This window comes from Eretmochelys imbricata, chromosome 5 (assembly GCF_965152235.1).
Source record: "Eretmochelys imbricata isolate rEreImb1 chromosome 5, rEreImb1.hap1, whole genome shotgun sequence".
Lineage (NCBI taxonomy): Eukaryota > Metazoa > Chordata > Testudines > Cheloniidae > Eretmochelys > Eretmochelys imbricata.
Window position 1 is genome coordinate 44,869,965 of NC_135576.1, and position 20,002 is coordinate 44,889,966.

At 38.3% G+C, this 20,002-nt stretch overlaps 1 protein-coding gene across 1 annotated transcript in view; it reads right to left on the minus strand.

The window, feature by feature from the left end:
- JMY (junction mediating and regulatory protein, p53 cofactor) overlaps positions 1 to 20,002 on the minus strand; it is a 133,669-nt gene that overhangs the window by 29,629 nt on the left and 84,038 nt on the right. The window contains exons 6-7 of the mRNA XM_077816306.1: positions 13,948 to 14,135; positions 3,156 to 3,242 (exon numbers count right to left, since the gene is read on the minus strand). Of these exons, the coding sequence (XP_077672432.1) occupies positions 3,156 to 3,242; positions 13,948 to 14,135 (275 nt within the window). The remainder of the gene's footprint in view (positions 1 to 3,155; positions 3,243 to 13,947; positions 14,136 to 20,002) is intronic.

The window sequence follows — 20,002 nt, forward strand, 5'->3', positions numbered from 1 at the left end:
TTTAATCAATGTTTGACAGCGAAGAGACTATTTGGATTGTGGTGCATCTCTGTCCCAAATATTGTAACTAAATATAAATATTTAAATATAAACAAGTGTCCAAGACCCATAAGGAATTTTGAAAAACCACCACATCTAACAGGAACTGTGAGAGAAATATGACAATTTAAACAGCTAATACAGCCTCTGTGATGGGGGGAGGGAGGGTGAGGGGGAACAATGCCATGAAGTATACAGCTGAGAGATTCTGGGACTACATATTGTTTTATTTAATACTAGGTAAAAAGTAACTTTTTGGAAAGTGACTATAATTTCATCCCTAACATCTGTTGCTGACGCAGTATGAGATAGTTACCCAGGATTCTCAATGTCCAGTTACACACTGCTATGGGGGATGGTAACTGTGGACATGCCAATGTGACTGAAATATAATTCTGCCAAAGTTTGTAAGCAAGTGGATTCACCAACCCACATCAGGTTCAGTTGTTTGGCATGGCTGTAATTAACATGGTGGAAAGCTACTGTTCAGATAGCACCACCCACTGCCAATTCTAGATGGGTTTCTGAACGACAAGTATCACGGATGGATAGTATTATAAACAGCCTTTGACTAACTATATTTTGTGCCCAACTTAAATACAGCTGCAAACCCTAATGTAACTACAAGACAAGATTCATTGGCTGTTTAAATATGCCAAGAAATCCTTCCTACACTTTTCCAAGTTATATTATTTCACTGCTTCTTGCAAAACAACCTTTCAGCAGTTAATGGCAGGGATACTACCTCATATTCATAGACCACCACAATTTGCCAGTCTTGCCTAACTGGAAGAAAAATGACATTTCTTGTTTCTTTGCAATTGTTTCTTGCCATTTATTTAAGATACTGTACCAGAGAGACCTCACTATTGATGGAAAATGATATTAAATTGTACATTTTTTGATGATAGGTCATTACAAACTTGTCTGCATCTTTACTGAATAAGAAGACATAGCTACAAGTAGATTGTAGCCACAATACATGAAAACAAGAATACATAACTAGCTAAACTTAAGTCACAAAATGTTCAGGCTACAAAGAAATTCCATGAGATTTCTGTTGGTCTCCCAAAGACAAGCAAATGCCAGGAAGATAACACCTCCTTGACCATAAACCCATGTTTATTACCCTTCTGAGTTTATACTATGAAAAAACCTCTGCTACTCTTTAAAACACCAGGAAAAACATTTGTAGTTGGAAATATTTTAAATCTTTTTTTTATTTTTTAAAAGTTTGTGAGATGCATACTTGCAAATACGTTAACCAAATGCTAAACTCCTAATATCATTGCTGCGTAAATGGTAAAATGCTTTTTGTATCAAGATGGACTTTGCTAACTAATTACTAATGTAAGACGCTATTAAAGTATAGGCTATTTATATTCATGGGTAAAAATTAATTAATGGCAATACTCAAGGAATTCTCGCACCCAACTCAAGACGACAAGAAGAATCATCTTTCTAAAAACTGTCACATAGAATCAACAACTTCTTTAATAACTGTTTAAGCCAAAGACTTTGTTTTGAGAACAAAACAAAAAACAAAAAAAACTTTTCTATAAAAACAATTTATATATATATATATATATGAAAACAATTTCATTTCCTGCTGAACTCCAATACATTAACAAACTACATATTCATAAGATGAAGAGGCCTCTAAGGACAACCAATGGAAGTAATCTAACAGTGAAGAGGTGACAGCAACCAACTTTGAATCTAAATAAATCTGAAAGAGGTATGTTTTCCTGTAATTTTATGAAAATAGGAAGAAGGATATAAAACACACCCTCCGCTACCCTGCTCAAACATGGTACTCAGTATAGCTCATCCTGTCCATCTCTACAAGCAAGCTACCACAGACAGCTATGAAAGACAACACAAGAAGAAACAACCCCATGAAAACCTCACCAAGATTTCAGCATGGTTTGGTGAGAGAACATTAACTAAAACATTGTCAAGGGATCAGATTTAAAATTCTTAATGACTTTTTTGGGATGTAAAAATGCTGCTGTAACTTAAAATATTAACAGTTTTTCCTGTTAATCACCAGATAGTTAGACCATGTATTCTCAGAGAGGAGACAGAGGCTAAACATTGGTAAACAGAAGAACAGTGGGATTTAAGATTGTTGATATTTGTAACTTGCCTGTTTCAAGACAGCTCACATGGCTTCTTCTAAATAGCTAATTTGATTTCCTAGGATTTAACTAAGATTGTTTAGTATGGCCATCTATAAAACTGACTGGTATTTATTAATAACTGGACAAGTTCCACCTGCCCTTAAACAAATTGTTTTGCTCATACATAAACAGTTTAAGTACCTAATAAGATACAAAGAGTGAATTTACAATAATTTTGGGAAACAATATAATTTAGTCTTAATTTAAGAGAAAAATGCTCCCCAGAGGTGGTTTACTCTCAAGGGTGTAATTTCTTTTAAAAGCTCTCCACACACACACATACAGAAGAGAGTATAACGAAGTAAGCAGTTTATCATTTATGTTCTGTCATGTGTTGTTTTGTTTAATGTTTTCTTTTCCTTTCTTTAGAACTATGGTTAATAATTATGATTATTGTGGTTGGACACAATCATGATATCCCCTAAGATATGTAAAAGAACCCCTCTGACTAAAATAATGGAGTCACACCCCAGAATTGGCAATAAGAAAAAAATTTAGTAAGAGCTGACTTACCATTTCTTATTTCTCTAAACTAAATATTTTTATAATTTTTAAAATAAACTTACTTGACATCCAACAATTTAGATGAACCCCCTTTTTACCACATAACACATTTCAGTGTTCTAACTATATATCAAAATATTTCTTTAAAGATATCACAATAAAAAACAAGTCCAAAGACTTATAGTAAAAGAAAATAAAAAGCTAATGACTCCCACACAATATTGGGGGTTAAACAGCATAAGTTTTACTTTCAAAAATAGAAGATATCTTATCATCAACTTCTACTTACTCATCTTTGTCCAAAGTTTCCAGGTTATGTGCCAACTGTTCAAAATAGTAATTCCATCTGAAAACACTGCTCTAATTAATGCATGGTGATGGATATAAAAAATGAATCAAAAGCTAATTTCAGTAAGAGCACAAACTCACTAGCTGCACAGTATGATGCATTCTGTATTTCTCTTCACTCTGATGGCGCTGCTGGATCTTTTCATTATGCTTTGCGATACAGATCTCCTGTAGAGACAAAATATTACCTATAAAGCATACATTCCAAATATCAACTTATAAAGGCTTACTGTAATCTTTTATAAACAGCACTAAGCATTAAAAAGTAAATTATATGATGACTGCTTAAACAATCTAATTTAACTTTTGAATAAAAACACAAAACCTAAACAACTGTGTTGACTACCCCCAGAGCATATATAGGTAGCAGCCACTAGCCAAGTCTAACACCATTACAGATGTAGCACAACTCACTGATTTTTTCAGAGTTGAGAGTGCACAACTGCTCAGGCAACTCCATTTTAACTGACATGAGCAATGACTGCTAACATTCAAGCAAAATTAGATAATTATGTATTCAGCTAGACAACTGGCAACTCGCAAGTGCAAATTCCTAATTTCAATGTGCAATTGGTGACTGCACACAGAACATGGATGCTATTGTATCTACATTTCTGCACTTGCACCTTATTTTCTAAGAGTCATTTCTGACATGTCTAATTTAAAGAACTGATGAAAACTGGCTCTTTAGCCATTACACTTACTGCGTTACATTACACACACACACAGTTACCTCACATTAGTTACAGGAAGTTCTCACAATATTGTAAACTTGGCCAAACTTCAGTTGGACTATGCTCCATATGGAGCACTGATTGCAAGCATGCCCCTCCCTAAGAGGGAAGGGGCACTGGGTATGCTTATCCATTACAGACAAGGCACCATTGCAAGCATCATCAAAGACACTTGATTTGACCTAAGCCATAAATCAACAGACACCTACAGTGGTGATAGGAAGGCTCAATTAAGTCAAGAAAACAAAGAAATCAAAATGTCTAATGGAGACCAAAAATATGACAGAAGCTTAACAGTAACTCTTGAACTTTAAGAAGAAAGGGAAATCCTTTACAACAGAAATAAAGGGAAAATGCTACATTCTCCTCAAAGAGGACCAGTGGGGATAGTGCTGGGCACAGAGGTAGGCAGAGTTTGTATCCAGCCTCAACTGGCAATGTTATCTGGAAAATTTCAAAGAGCAGACACCCACATAGAAATGCATGCAGGAAATACTCAAAGAAGAATGTAGGTTTATAATGGAATACCCTTCTCAACTTTAGCTATAGCAATTGCTATTGGTAAATACTAACACTTTCATTTTTTAATCATTTAATTGGTCACGAACTGCCTGATAATAAAGGCACTAGGCAGCAAAAGCTTCCTATAAACTAAACTTTACAGACTACAATAATAAATTTAGAATGTGATAAAAGCTGAGACTTTTTTAATGTTAGTTTATCTCTGTTTTGTTCTCTCTCTAACCTATTACCTTGGTTAAAAGATTACCGTAACATTTTGGGTAAGGTACTGTATTTCTAAGCTAATATATTTTAAATTGTGACTAGTATGGTGGGGAGAAAAGAGAAATTAGAGAAAGAAAATGACAAAGGTTACTATACTTACAGATAATTCCTCAGACAAATGTACCAAAAAAGGAGTTTCACTTAAGAGTTGACAATAAAGAAAAATTTGAAACAACAAAAATGAAAGATGTTTCTAATGAGTCAGGCAAGTAAACAATTAGCACAAAACCTATAGTGAGCTCACTTTCTAGTAATCAAGAAATGACCCATTCTAATATTTTAGGTCTCTATTTCTTTTATTTTTTATATCTAAATAAAAACTCTGATTTGGAACTATTAAAATAAGACCTTTAAAATTTGAGATGCTCATTAGAATGTTGCTCTGATGTTATTTGAGCAGGACTGAATTTAAAATTATCCACTTCCCTTTACCCCAATTTTAAAAGTTATTAAATTTAAATAAAGCCTTGAGAAAAAAAAGAGAGAGAGAAATTCAAGGTCTAAGATAAGAGACACAAACATGAAAAGATGACTAAATGTTTAACTTTTATTTTTAGTACAGTTGCCCTTTTTTTGGTTGTAAGAAGTGCTGATTATATGCTAATTAAAATAGGAATGCTTAAAGTTAAGATGCGAAAATAAAGGATGGTATCAATGTAAGAAATCAAAATCTTGTTCCGATGCTCTTTAATTTAGAAATTAGACATTCATAGATCATGGAGACTTAGCTAAAGATGCATGCTATTTGCATTTTACGGCTTTGTTTCAGAAAACATATGGGAATAGCTGCAAAGAGCAGGCTTTTTTTTATGGATTCTATAGTAACAGGTTCTCTCTCTTTAAAACAGTGGGCTAATTTCTACAGTGATATCAAATTGTGCTTCTATTTCTTAAAAACAAAAACAAAACAAAGAAAACAGAAAACCCTCAAGTTTACAAATTATCTTCACTTTTTCTAACAAAAATCTGGTCAACCCTTTCAACCTTTGTCACTTGATAAAACTACTTGATTAATACTAGCAGAAATGAACACATGTTGATTTTGTAACTTCCATTGTACTTTGCATTCATATTTAAATACGATGCATTAAAAAAATTGTCTTGCATGGGTTTGTACTTCATAACAATGTTGTTACAGGTAGAGATGGCCACACTACCTATATTAAGTTTGCCTAACACTTTCCATTAAAAGATCCAGTTTTCGGTTGCTTATAACTTTGCCAAATTTTAACAGTGAGTGTAACTAACCAATTTAATCAAGAGCTGTGGTAAATGCTACATCACTGGACATTTTTAAATCAAGACTGGATTTTTTTTAAGACATGCTCTAGCTCAAAATAAATTATTCTGGGGAAGTTCTATTGCCTGTGTTACACGGGAGGTCAGAGTAGATTATCACAATGGTCCCTTCTGTCTTTGGAGTCTATGAATTTAATCATTCAGGTTGAAATTTTCAATGCCAGGTGTCTACCTGAAGTTCTGGAAAAATTTCAGCAAAAATGGTTCAGCCATTGTCAAGAATGAGGTTAGGGAAAAGCATGCAAAACTGGCAAAACAATGACCTCACAGGTGTGCTGGTGGCTGCTGCTGTGGTTGCTTTGAGTGCCAATCTACTTAAAAGGGCAACATACTTAAAGGGGCAACGCGTCTGTCTCTCACAATGTGCATCTCCGTCTTTCACATTCACGTCCCTACACAAACTTGTATTATTATTATTGTTACTTCTTGACACTTCCTGCAATGCACATATATTCTCTGTAATTTTATTCTTTCAACGTGCTGTTATTTGAGTTTTTTGACTGGTCTATGCATTTCATAACTTTTATCTCTCTCTTACGATTAAATTTAACTCTTTGAGTAGTGAGTTCTAGAATGCCTAACCTGTCCTGGCTGAAGTAATTATCCCTATGGTAACTTTTTTTAAATGTATATTATATCTATGGTTTTTGTTTCTACTGGTGGCGCACATCCACACATTACCTCAATAATTTGGTGCACATAACAAAATTCATTCCGCACATGGATGGGAAAAATTAGAGGGAACATTGTTGCCCTTGTTAGGAGGAGGAACAAGCTATGTTGCTCCTAATCGAAGGAGAGAGTTCACTTCTCGTCTCAATAAAAAGTCATGAGAGGGGTCTCTGAATGATAGGGAAGGGGGATGGAGTGGTATAACTCGATGTTATGACGTCTATGACTCACTTGTCTATAGTGATCCACCTCCAAGCATGTTGGAAATAGGCAAGGTGATCTCCAAAACGGGGAAGGTGGGCTCATGGGCGCAGCTGTAAATCCAGGGGTGCAGGAAGATTTGAACCATCAACCAATCCCTTAAAACTGTTGCTTCAAAATGGCTTTCTCCAGTCTTTCTCTGAAATCTATGTCTCTTTCTAGCAGGGGGTTTAGTGAATCTATGGCACCTTGAACACTGAATGGGATGTGATCTCTGGGAAGTTTGTGATCTACTAAACTTTTTCTTATTTGTAGGTGTATGTATACCCAGGGATCATAAAGCAGCCCTAGAGTGCTTTAGAGTGCACAAGGACTCACCCATGGTTTCCAAGAACAGTTTACAACCGAAGGCGAGATCCTCCACAGCAATCTGTACTTCTTTCAGAAACCCCATTATATGGAGCCATGATGCCCTGGTCATAAACACTGCTGTAGAGATGGACCTGGCAGCAGTGTCTGCAGCACACCAGCATGCTTGACAGGCAGGTCTGGCCACAAAGTGGCCCTCAGACGATGGACTGGAATTGCTCCCTATGCTCTTGTGGCAGAAGTTCAATAAAAACTGCAAATCTGTTATAATGTGTAAAATTATATTTGGCCATGACCACCTGACAATTCGCAATCCTGAAATGCAGGGTTGCTGACAAAGAGGCCTTTCACCCAAAGAGATCCTGCCTTTTCTGGTCCTTATCATATGGGGTAGACTTAGAGAAGTGCTCCCTACCCCATTTTTTTTACCACTTCCACCATCTGGGAGTTAGGTGGAGGGTGGGAGAGCAAGAAATAAGAATCCATAAGGAGAACATAATACTTCTTATTTGCCTATTTCCACATGGCTGGAACAGTGGCAACTGTCTGCCACCAAGCTTAGCCAGATTTACAAGTGCCTTATTGATGGGTAACGCCACCCTGGAGGGGTTACTGACTACAAGATATCCAATAGTTTGTGCTGTGAATCATTGACCTCTTCAAGAGGAATTTGAAGAGTGTCAGCTATCTTCTTTATGAGGTCTTGATATTGTCAAAAATCATCAGCCATGGATAGTGACAAAGGCATAACCAGATATTTGAGGGGTGACCTCCTTATCTACCCTAGCTTCCTGAACCTCAAACATCTGCTATGGGAGGGCTGGCTGGGGAGGAGAGGGCTGTACAACTCTGGCCTTCCTATGCAACACCTGTGGTCTGGCAAATTGTTGATAGGCAGTTCAGAGGTCCAAGTATGGACATTGGGGGCATACAGAAGTGGGAGTGGCATGAGGGACCACCACCCTTGATAATGATCTCGATCTTCCCTATATCTTTTAGAGAATGGGTCGTTGAAGGGATATGTTGGATACGTCTGAACAGAAATAGAGGAGACCAACTGGAAGTCTCTTTTATCCTCCTCTATCTGATCCAAAGAGAGAGCACCCACCAAAAATGGTGGAGAATCCTGCAATACTGGAGAACAGTAGTCTGTAGATCAGGGTCTCAGTACCAAGAGATGATCAGTACCCATGAGGAGTGGGGACTTTGGCTGTTATTGAGAGGTCCTTAGTAGATCTTAACTCCTGTGCTATCAAGTAGGGCATTGGTACTGACATAGTAGCCAAAGCCAATGGTGGGTGGCACCACTGCTTGCTTGGTGCCAAGAGTGCTGCATGCATGGGTACCAATGGCTGGGCTGAACACACAGGTACTGACAGCTGTGTGAACTCAATATCACCAGCCCCTAGTGTCTATGCTTGCTCTCCTTGCTGGTAGAGAGTACCAAGGCCCTGTTGGAGATGTCTCTCTACTTCGTGCTCTGGGACTTTACAGCCCGACCAGTACGGGAGGAGGAGTCCTTCAGTTCAACCGCATGGGGTTGAGTTGAAAGGCTGAGGTTTCAGAGACCACAGCTCTCCCTGGGGACCTAGACCTTTTCAGAGCTGTCTCCTTCAGGTGAGAGTCTGCACTCCTCTTTTTGGAAGTCTTCCCTTTCTTAGGAGAAGCCTGTGCTGAGGTAGAAGGAGTGCTGGATCCGTCTGGAACAGGTATGGGGTAGGGGGGTTTCCTGACTTGACTCAGAAGCTGTCCATCGTTCGCAGTCTTCTGAGTTTAATCTTCTTGTTTTTCCTCTTGGCAGAAGAAGCAACATTTGAAACCTGGAGAGCCAGGGATGCCCTGCCGGGGATGGGGGTGGGGGGAAATCAATCTCCCTGAGGGGAAAGAGGAGTAAAACAAACAACTAACTATAAAAACTAATATTAGAAAAAAAGCCAAAGCACACTCAAGGCAGACACGCTATGGCTCCGTCTCAGGCCAAGATGGTTGAGAAGGAACAGGGGGCAGTTTGCCCATGCATGCCTAATATGGCCTTGATACCCAGCACGAAGATGCACGGGGAGCATGCACAGGCCAAACATACACTGCTAACTGAAAATCTCCAATTAAGGGCTCAAGAGGCAAATGCGCACCTGATGTGGAACAGCCATATGGACACTAATCGAAGAATCACTAATCCTATACTAACAAAAGAACAGGAGTACTTGTGGAACCTTAGAGACTAACAAATTTATTAGAGTATAAGCTTTCATGGGCTACAGCCTACTTCATCGGATGCATAGAATGGAACATATAGTAAGAAGAAATATATATACATACAGAGAAGGTGGAAGTTGCCACACAAACTGTGAGAGGCTAATTAGTTAAGATGAGCTATTATCAGCAGGAGGAAAAAAAAAAAACTTTTGAAGTGATAATCAAGATGGTCCATTTAGACAGTTGACAAGAAGGTGTGAGGATACTTAACTTTAGGGAAATAGATTCAATATGTGTAATGACCCAACCACTCCCAGTCTCTATTCAAACCCAAGTTAATGGTATTTGTTTTTATATAAATTCAAGCTCAGCAGTTTCTCGCTGTAGTCTGTTTTTGAAGCTTTTCTGTTGCAAAATTGCCACCCTTAAATCTTTTACTGAGTGGCCAGAGAGACTGAAGTGTTCTCCTACCGGTTTTTGAATGTTATGATTCCGGATGTCAGATTTGTGTCCATTTATTCTTTTGTGTAGAGACTGTCCGGTTTGGCCAATGTACATGGCAGGGGGGCATTGTTGGCACACAATGGCATATATGACATTGGTAGATTTGCAGGTGAACAAGCCCCTGATGGCGTGACTAATGTGATTAGGTCCTAGGATGGTGTCACTTGAATAAATATGTGGACAGAGCTGGCATCAGGTTTTGTTGCAAGGATAGGATCCTGGGTTAGTGTTTTTCTTGTGTGGTGTGTGGTTGCTGGAGAGTATTTGCTTCAGGTTGGGGGGCTATCTGTAAGCAAGGACTGGTCTGTCTCCCAAGATCTGTGAGAGTGAGGGATCATTTTTCAGGATAGGTTGTAAATCTTTGATGATGCGCTGGAGAGGTTTTAGTTGGGGGCTGAAGGTGACAGCTAGTGGCGTTCTGTTATTTTCTTTGTTGGGCCTGTCTTTTGGTAGGTGACTTCTGGGTACTCTTCTGGATCTGTTTTTTTACTTCAGCAGATGAGTATTGTAGTTTTAAGAATGCTTGACAGAGACAAACTCCTACAACACCTCTGTCTGCGGGATTGGAGCAAATGCGGTTGTATCTTAGAGCTTGGCTGTGGACTATGGAGCGTGTGGTGTGTCCTGGATGGAAGCTGGAGGTATGTAGGTAAGTATAGCGTTTGGTAGGTTTCCGGTATAGGGTGGTGTTTATGTGACCATCACTTATTAGTACGGTAGTGTCCAGGAAATGGACCACTTGTGTGGACTGGTCTAGGCTGAGGTTGATGGTGGGATGGAAATTGTTGAAATCATGGTGGAATTCCTCAAGGGGTTAGGGTTAGGGTCAGGGTCAGAGCAGTGGGATAACAATACAGCTACATTTGCAGGCAGAATCCAGAGCTGGATGTTAAAGAAAAATGGAAAACAGACAACTCCTTTTACACTACATTACCTATTAAGAACTAGTTTATGAAGAACCACCTCATCTGGATTGAGAGAAGGGAGAAGTAACAGCACTGGAAAAATGACTGACTATGGAGAAAAAAGACCACCTGTGAAACTAATTTAAGTTTTACAAGGATAAGATGGTGTAGTCAACTTAAGATATGAGGCTTTTATCAAGCTATAATGTTTTAGTTACTTTTTCACCCTACTCTAAGCAATTCTGCATTAGTGGCATCTAAAAAGTGTCTCAAAACACATGCTCCATGTACTGTGTAGCAGCTCCACTATTAATGAACGATAAGGTGTTTCCTTATTGATTTTAAATTGTAACAGTTTCTTACTTTATAAGGTTTGTTACAATGGTGCTATGATTTGACATTGTTAACAAAACAGGAAGAAGAACATGAAGTATAAGTTCTGAGAAAGATCTTACACTATTACCAATTGTCAGGTACAATGTGCATTATCAATTGTACATTACACTTCATTTTATGTTTCTGTATTTTTGATGTCAGAACTTTATGAATAAAAAGGATTTATATTACATCACTATATTTTAACTTTTCCGAGAGAGGTTTTCACTTTCTTGGATGATTAGATTAGCTATATCTCCTGCAAAAAAAACGCAAGCAGGAGCTAGTGAGAGAGATGCAATCCTAGTCTTCTCCTATTCAGGATTTTAGCCTGAAAGAGGGAGCTGGCTACAGAGAACCCTAATACCCAAAAATCTATACCGTAACAAGAGATATTAGACTGCTCTGAAGTTCCTGCTACAGCAGAACCTTGTGGCATATGCCATCTAACATTCAGCTTGTTTTCTGTGGTTTGGGGCGGGAAGGGGGAGGAGGTGGCAGCAACTGCATAGGTTCTAAGGCCTCAAGTGAGGAAAAAAACTTAAATGCTTCGCTAAATTAAGCTCTTAATGAATGGGAATGTATTTTGAAAAGTGACAGCCTATTCTCCCTGGAACTCCATGATAAATTTAAAGGAGAGACTCAAGAATGGAGAGATCAACCAAGTAACCTCCAAATCCCTCCTCAAAATTCACTTTTTTCACTTAGCCTTCAATCACTAATGTTTTCACCTCAGACAATCTGATTCTACTGTCACCCCACATCCTGTAGTATTGTTCTGTGAGTTTAATTTAGACTAACTTCTCAGCATGGAGACCTTATCTTCTTACAGACTTGTGCACTCTGTACAACTATGAAACTACAGGCAAATGTTAATACCACCACTGGCAAGAACAGCTCAATGGTACTCCGAGACCGATAGTGCTTACTTAACGTGAGAGTCAAAGCCACAGGATGTTTTCTCCTTCAAATAATTACTAGGAGGTTTAACAGGGCATGGAATCAGAGATGAGGTCAGTAATGGAATTTAAAATTAGTTTGAGCAACTACAGTAAACAATGGTTTGACCTAGATACTCATCCTGAACTGCCTAAGTATCTTTTTCCCCTAAAACTTGCTGCCTAATGGCACAGGATTACTGACATCCCCTGTCCTTTCTGCATAAAAATAGAATCTTTGGTCAACCCTGCCAATTTAAATACATATGATTCTGCATGTGTTTTCTTTACTGGCTGAAGAGTAAGGCACATTAAAAAGGCACCAAAACAAGATTCCAAACAAGTGAACTCGGTGACTGAACTAACTATTTCCCATGATTAAGTAACAAGGGAAAATTTCTGTACATTATTTTTCTGTTTGTGTTCTTTCCCATGCAATATGGAGTGAGATAGGTGAGACAGTGGTGACCGAAAAGCAGTCAGTACCAAAAAAAAAAAAAAAAGTATAAAGTTAGCTAGTATAAAGATAACTGCTTGGTGACTGTATTAAGTCTTCAGCTGTTTTTCAAATTTAGTACACAGCAATGGATGAAAAAACTCAGGACTATCTCTAGCTCTGTGATGTTTTATTTTCATTAATATATTCACTCAAATAATGCATGTTCATAAAATTGCATGGGCTTTAAGGGAACTACAAACAAGTCATTCAGAGAAATGAAATCTAACATATGACTTGAAAACATAATCCGTATTTGTAACAATTCTGCGCATGAATCACAATTGTTAATCTTTCAAGATAGATCATCAATATTAAAGAGATAATCCATACTGTAACTTAAATCTCTTCACATATTGATTACAAATTAAAGTTCCATGAAAAACTGTTGCTTCTCTACTTAAGTCTTCTGACTTGTTTTTGAATTGGCGGGAAAAAACCTAATTTTTCTTTAAAAGTCAATTTAATCTAATCTGGGAACCCAAACCCTGAAATGCCCTAATAGTAACATTACATGGTGTCACTATAGGGCAGAGTTAAAGTTATTTCAGTGCTCTAAATTGTGAATTTCCACACTTATAATGGGACTGAAAGCAAGCTGCCCAAAGGAAAGATGGTGGCCCCTATCCTGTTACAAAGAAGAGAGGATGACTGAGCAGCAGGTGAATGAAGACAGTGACCATCTTTGCTAAGGGCAGCCTGTGGTCCCCATCCCACTGAGAACAACCAGAGATGGAAGCCATTTTGAGAAGGTCATCTTAACTGTGGGATGACTATGTTCCACTGAATAGTGAAAAACAGCTATTTTAAGAGGACAATTCTTGGTGGAATCCTCTGCAGAAGAACATTAACCTCTACTAAAAGAGAAACTTTCAGTTGCGAAGAACAGCAGCAGCTACCAAAATAAACAAACTCACTAAGAAATAAATATTTTTAACTCTAACAAAAACTTCTTCAAAAAAAAGGTTTCAGGACATTTTGATTATATTGGAAGTCTGAAGAGTGTTTTTCCATTATTAAGATTACTAGAGACTAAAACAATTATTAAAGGACCCATTTTTAACAGACTGATTTATAAATTATCTAAAAATGAAATGTGCGCTCAAAGAATAAGTGTTGTAATTGTGGGTTACAGAACGAGGTTGAACTGTTGCAAAACTCCTCAGCCTTCACTGTGGAACTATAACGGATACCTCCATAATTTTAAGCAGCATTAAAAACTTGGAATCTTATATCCCTTATCCCAGAATACTTATGTGCAGCTACTGTTCCTGAAGAAACCCAGTTTATTGGGTGTTGAGTCTCCCTGTGTGGGCTCCCATCCAAGATTGGATGCCTCTGTGGTTTTACTAAAAAGGGAAGTCTCTGTTAGAGAAGAATTGTACAATTTAATATTACCTTTTTATTTCTGAGGTAGGCTTTTTTGGCTGAAATGCGTCCACGCCTTGCTTCCAGCTGGCGGATTTTCTGTTGCAACTTCTGCAGCTCTTCTCTTTGTAAGTGTATAGATGTTGCCATATCTTCTTTTTCAAGCATGGCTTCCATACTTTCATAAGTATCGTAATACACCACTTCATCTCTCTTCTCTGTTTATAAAATGTCAGCAATAAAAGAAGTCAAATCAGTGTATGTGATTGACATAAACCACTAAGTTGGTGGGTTTTGTTTGTTTTGTTTTTTAACATTAAACCCTGCATTAGACAATGTGCAGGAAGAGCTGGTCTTGACAAAAATGACAGTTGAGTGCCAAGGTGTTAAAGTGGCACAACCTCCTAAGGCTCTACAGTTTAGCTAAAACATAAAAATCCACATCAAGTATGTGCCTCCTGTTATTTTTATTGGCTCACATACCACTAAGAATAACTGTCAGCAGGAATTTGTGAAGGAAACATAACCCCATGTCACCTCAACACTACGCCCCTGACAGCGTTTGAACTTAACTAACATGAGGGGAGAGTTTATGCTGCACAGTCATCCCCTGTGATCTCCACTGTAAAGTTCAAGCTGTATCGCCACTTCCTAAGGTTTTCGTTGTGTGACTCTTCTTCAGATATCTCATATATATATACCATGAAAAAGAAATTAGACAACATGATGATCCCAAGATTCCTCCCATCAGGAGGTTTCTGGGCTCGTAGTCACACAGCTTCTGCTCATTGGAGGCAGGGTGAGTACTTCTGTTAGGCATACCTTGAAGACACCACACTTAGGAGGACAATGACATTATCAAAGGTTTTATCACAACCTATCATTTTTAAATTTGTATTTCACACTATAGTCTCTCTTGCCTACAGTGGAGCACTAATGAATTCAAATGCTGTAATGAGTGTCATTGTGAACATTTGACCTCTAATCTCTTATCAAGGAAAAAAAAAAAGAATAAAGGTGATGAATCCTTCACTGTGAATGCCTGGGTAAGGGAGACACAAAGGCCTTCTAAACCCCTCTATATCCTCTGCTGCAGGCAGGTCAAAGGATGCTACCAGGAGGGAAGTTCAGTGCAGGTGGCTCAAACAAGAAGGACAGTGAACACTTACTGCTGACCTTATTGCCATTTGCCCAGCCCTGAGCACCCTAGAACAGAGGTGGGCAAACTATGGCCTGCAGGACCCTCCTGCCCAGCCCCTGAGCTCTTGGGAAGCTAGCCCCGGCCCTTCTCCTGCTGTTCCCCCTCCCCCACAGCCTCAGCTCACTGCGCTGCTGGTGCAATGCTCTGGGCGGTGGGGCCACGAGCTCCTGGAGCAGCGCCGCTGCAGAGCCCAGCCTGACCTGGTGCTCTGTGCTACGCGTGTGTGGCTGGCTCCAGCCGAGTGGCACAACTGTAGCGCCGCCAGCCACGGGTGCTCCAGGCAGTGTGGTAAGGGGGCAGAGAGCGGAGGTGTTGGATAGAGGGCAGGGGAGTTCGGGGTGGTCAGAGGGCGGGGAACAGGGGGGTTGAATGGGGGCGGGAGTCAGGAAGGATTGCATGGGGCAGCGGGGGGCAGTCAGAGGACAGGGAGAAGGGGTGGTTGGATGGGGCAGGGGTCCCGTGGGAGGAGGGCGGGGAGGTGGCGGCGGGAGCCCAGCCATGTCTGGCTGTTTGCGGAGGCACAGCCTCCCCTAACCGGCCCTCCATACAATTTCTGAAACCTGATGCGGCCCTCAGGCCAAAAAGTTTGCCTGTCCCTGACCTAGAAACACTCTCTTCTTATTTCTCCTGCAGTCAGCCACCTCTCAGGAAAGCTGCTACTCTGGTTGCATATAACTAACTTTCTCTTACCCAGCTAAAGGATTCTTCTGGGGCAAGGGCTTCCCTCCTCCCTTCTCTGAGGCTACCCATCTTAAAAGCAGCAGCCATTTACTGTGTTATCTGCATGTAACATCTTCTGTCCCCTGGTGCTGACTATATCCCCCCTCTAACAAACAGCAACTCAGAAGAAGACAGTGATTCTAGCAAGTAACGACAGAACTTCATAACTCTAAAATCAAAACAATGTACAGCAAACCCAACACTAGTCATTGAAACTAGCACTCACTTAGAAAAAAATTCAACAAAAAAATTTAGCTATACATGTCACTGGACCACTTCATGAAACATCAGCCTGCAAAATTTTATGTCTGATTCACCTAAAACTGTATTTTCTTAAGCAGCTATCAAAGAGAGAATTCTGTGTGCAGGTTTCATTTTAAATGAGGCCGAGTCATAAAATAGGATTTTACAAATTAACTGACAGACTCAATTACAGGGTGGATAAAAATCAATTATTTAAACAATAAAAATAAAAAAAAATCAGATTGCTTTGATAAAATGCTTTTTGAGGAAAAAAACCTATCTAAAGATACATTATAGCTCAAAGATATCTCATCATGGAATAGGGATTATAAATTCTAATTCTATAGTATAAGACAATATATTCATGTAATGTTTAAGAAAAGTTTTGTAAATGAGTTCCAATAGTTCATGGACTGCCTCTCTTCCTTCTGGACTATTCTTGAATTCTCATGTTTGAGCAAACAATTTAGTTGTTACTCTATGGTACTATCATGTTAGATGCAGTTGTGATAAAAATAAATAGCTGAAATAGGCAGATCTTCCTTTTACAATTTCACCTTTAAAGTAGTACTGAGTGTCAGTGAATGCAATGAGTAATACTAAATGAGCAGTATGATAATTAAATAACTGCATTGACTTATTTTGTTTAGGAGAATCCATCCTCAACATACAGGATTCTGAAGATTATCCACCTTCAAGATCACCATCATTTTCTATAGTTTCAGAGTTATCTGCCAATGATAGTGTTTCAGTCACATGATGTATGTCACATAGCCACAGTATATCACCTGTAGCAAAAAGAGAAACAACCATAGATAAGTTTGTGATAAGAACCAGCAGATTACAAAAAGAGGTAATGGATGAAAAAATTTGTCCGGTTTGTTTATGCAACAAACTCTCTCCTTTCCGTACGATTGAGAAACCACACTTCATTAACATGGTTCAGTCATTAAGACCAGGATACAGTCCACCCAACAGAGCAGATGTCGCAGGCAAATTGCTGGATAAAGTGTATGAAAGAGAAATTGAGCAGCGTGCAAAAGGTCTAGAGGATAAAATTGTTAACCTGAGTCTTGATGGGTGGAGCGATGTCCACAATGATCCTGTTGTATGTGCTTGTGTGACAACAGAAGCAGGGAATGTCTTCCTTACAGAAACAATTGATACATCAGGAAATGCACACACAACAGAATGCTTATAAGAAGTAGCAATAAAAGCTATAAAAAAAACTGAAAAATAATTCAAATGTCTAGTATGCAGCTTGGTCACAGACAATGCTGCAAATGTATCCAAGATGAGAAGAAATTATTTAGAAGAGAGTCCCAAGCTAATATCATAGGGTTGCCGTGCTCGTTTGATGCACCTCCTCCTAGCCAAAGACTTCAGAAATAAAGGCTAATGTTGTTGAAATTGCAAAATACTTCCGTAACAACCACTTTGTGGCAGCTGCTCTGAAAAAAGTGGGAGGAACCAAGCTAACTCTCCCACAAGACGTGCAATGGAACTCAGTAGTGGACTGTTTTGAGCACTATATCAAGAACTGGTCTAATCTGATGACAATTTGTGAACAAAATCAAGAAAAAATAGATGGCACTGTCACAGCCAAAGTTCTCAACATTGGGCTTAAGAGAAGTGTAGAACACATGCTGTGTACCCTGAAGCCTATTTCTGTAGCCATGAACAAAATGTAGGTTTTGTTTTATTGCTGACGCTGTTGAAATTTGGAAGGAACTGAGTGAGATCTTAAAAAGAGAAATATGAAATGACAGAGTTAAATTACAAGCATTAAAAAAATGAATGGGACAAGCGCTATCTCCAGCTCATTGTCTTGCAAATATTCTCAATACTCAATTCTCAGTATCAGGGTCAACCCTTAACTACTGAAGAAGAAGAGTTGGCTATGACATGGACATCCAGCAATCATCCCTCCATAATACCAACTATAACAAACTTCAGAGCTAAGGGTGAACCATTCAAGAAATATATATTTGCTGATGATCTTCTAAAGAAAGTCACACAAGTGAACTGGTGGAAGTCACTTAAGTGCTTGGATTCAGAGACTACTGAAATGATAATCTCACTTTTAACAGCAATAGCTTCTTCTGCTAGTGTAGAAAGAATATTTTCTTCCTTTGGACTAATTCATTCCAAATTAAGAAATCATTTGGGATCTGAAAAAGCAGGAAAGCTTGTTTTTCTTTTCCAGATTATGAACAGGAAAATGAAGGTGAAGACGACAGTTAGCTGCAGAAGCCAATATTTTTGGTTTCTCATGTTGACCTGGCTGACAGTTGATTTTTTATTTTTTTAAAATATTTCATTTAACTATTTTAGTTAAAAACAATTTTAACAAAAACAAACCTGATTTTAAAAAACTTGAATGTTAAACTAAATTCAGAAATTCATATGCTTGTTTTGTTAAAATATTTATTATATGTTTGCTGTTCAAGAAAAAAATCCAGAATACATAATGTTGCTGTTTTAGTTAAATAAAACAATTTAACTGTCTGTCTGGTGATGTTCTCCTCCTAATACAGCATGGCAAGAAAATCCTCCAAATATTAATGATTAACCTGTTGAACTGGAGATAGTTCACCTCCCAATGACTTCAGAAATATCTGCTTCAATTACCTTTGGTAAATGAAATACCCAAACAATCATTCATTTTCTGATATAGCTGTAAAACTAATCTGAAAAGTTTTCAAAATAAATCTCTTAAACATGTACAGTGTGTACTTTCTAAAAATGAAACCTATGTCTATCTCTGAGTTCTGAAGAATAGGTATTAAGGTTATAACAACCAACAAGAATGCACTTTTATGTAAAAATCCATGATTAAATCGAGTCTTCCTGACTAGTTATTTAAATCAGGATTTAAATCAATTTGATTTAAATCAAATCTACCCTACTCAATTATATCTTTAACAAGCATTTCAATGTTAAAACTGGGACATGAAAGGGGACCTGCAAACGTACAAATATTTTAAAGAAAACTCTTGCAATTCTATTGTGTCTTTCATCAGAAAAACAAACTATTCTTTTTGGCCTTTAAAACATGTCTGTGAGGTTGGTAAGTACTGAACCTCTCTTATAACTAGAACATGAAAAATATGCAAATTAAAATAATTCCTTTTTTGTTTAGTCCCACAACATTCAGACTTGCCAGATAAATTAAAATACTAAGCCAGCAGCCAACTATCACATTATCTATTGATGACATTCCATCCACCACAAATCCTTCAGCAGAGATGAAGCTGGCCTGTTTGGGTATGTTGTCCCTTTAAAAGCCTTAATTTACAGATTGTGAATTCAAGTACAGATCTTCTGTTGGTAACTCTAAAAACCACCATCCCATTTACTGTCTCAATAGCTACCAGAGCAACTGTATTCCATTTACAAATAAAACAGTGTTTCTTCCCCTCCCTAACTACCAACCTGGACATTCAAGCTAGGATTTTGAAGTAAAGTTGTGTTTTTTCTGGCTCTAGCATTACCAATAAAAGATTGTCAGCCAGAATTTACTCAATTCTGCTGATGATTCAGAAATCAGAACAGAATCCAACTGCATTCTCAGAGCACTACAGAGTGAATGTAGCTACCAGGAGTAAAAAGTAGTTCCAGCTTACAATGGTTATTAACATGTGCGTCACATAGATCTGTTCTTTAAGAAGGCTGCTACTTTTCTGACCGTAACCATAAAGAAAGTAGGATTGATGATCCAATAAATAGCATTTTTCTCTCTGAGTCAGTAGTAAATCGTGTGTGCTAGAGGCCACTGTACTTTGAGAGATGCCACGTTGCAGAGGAGATGCAGGATGGTCTTGATCACATGTGACTATTTAAAAATCCTATGGTATTTTTCACAAGAGTAACTGCACTAGTTCTGCTGGATAAATTACAAATAGATAGTTTCATTCTGCC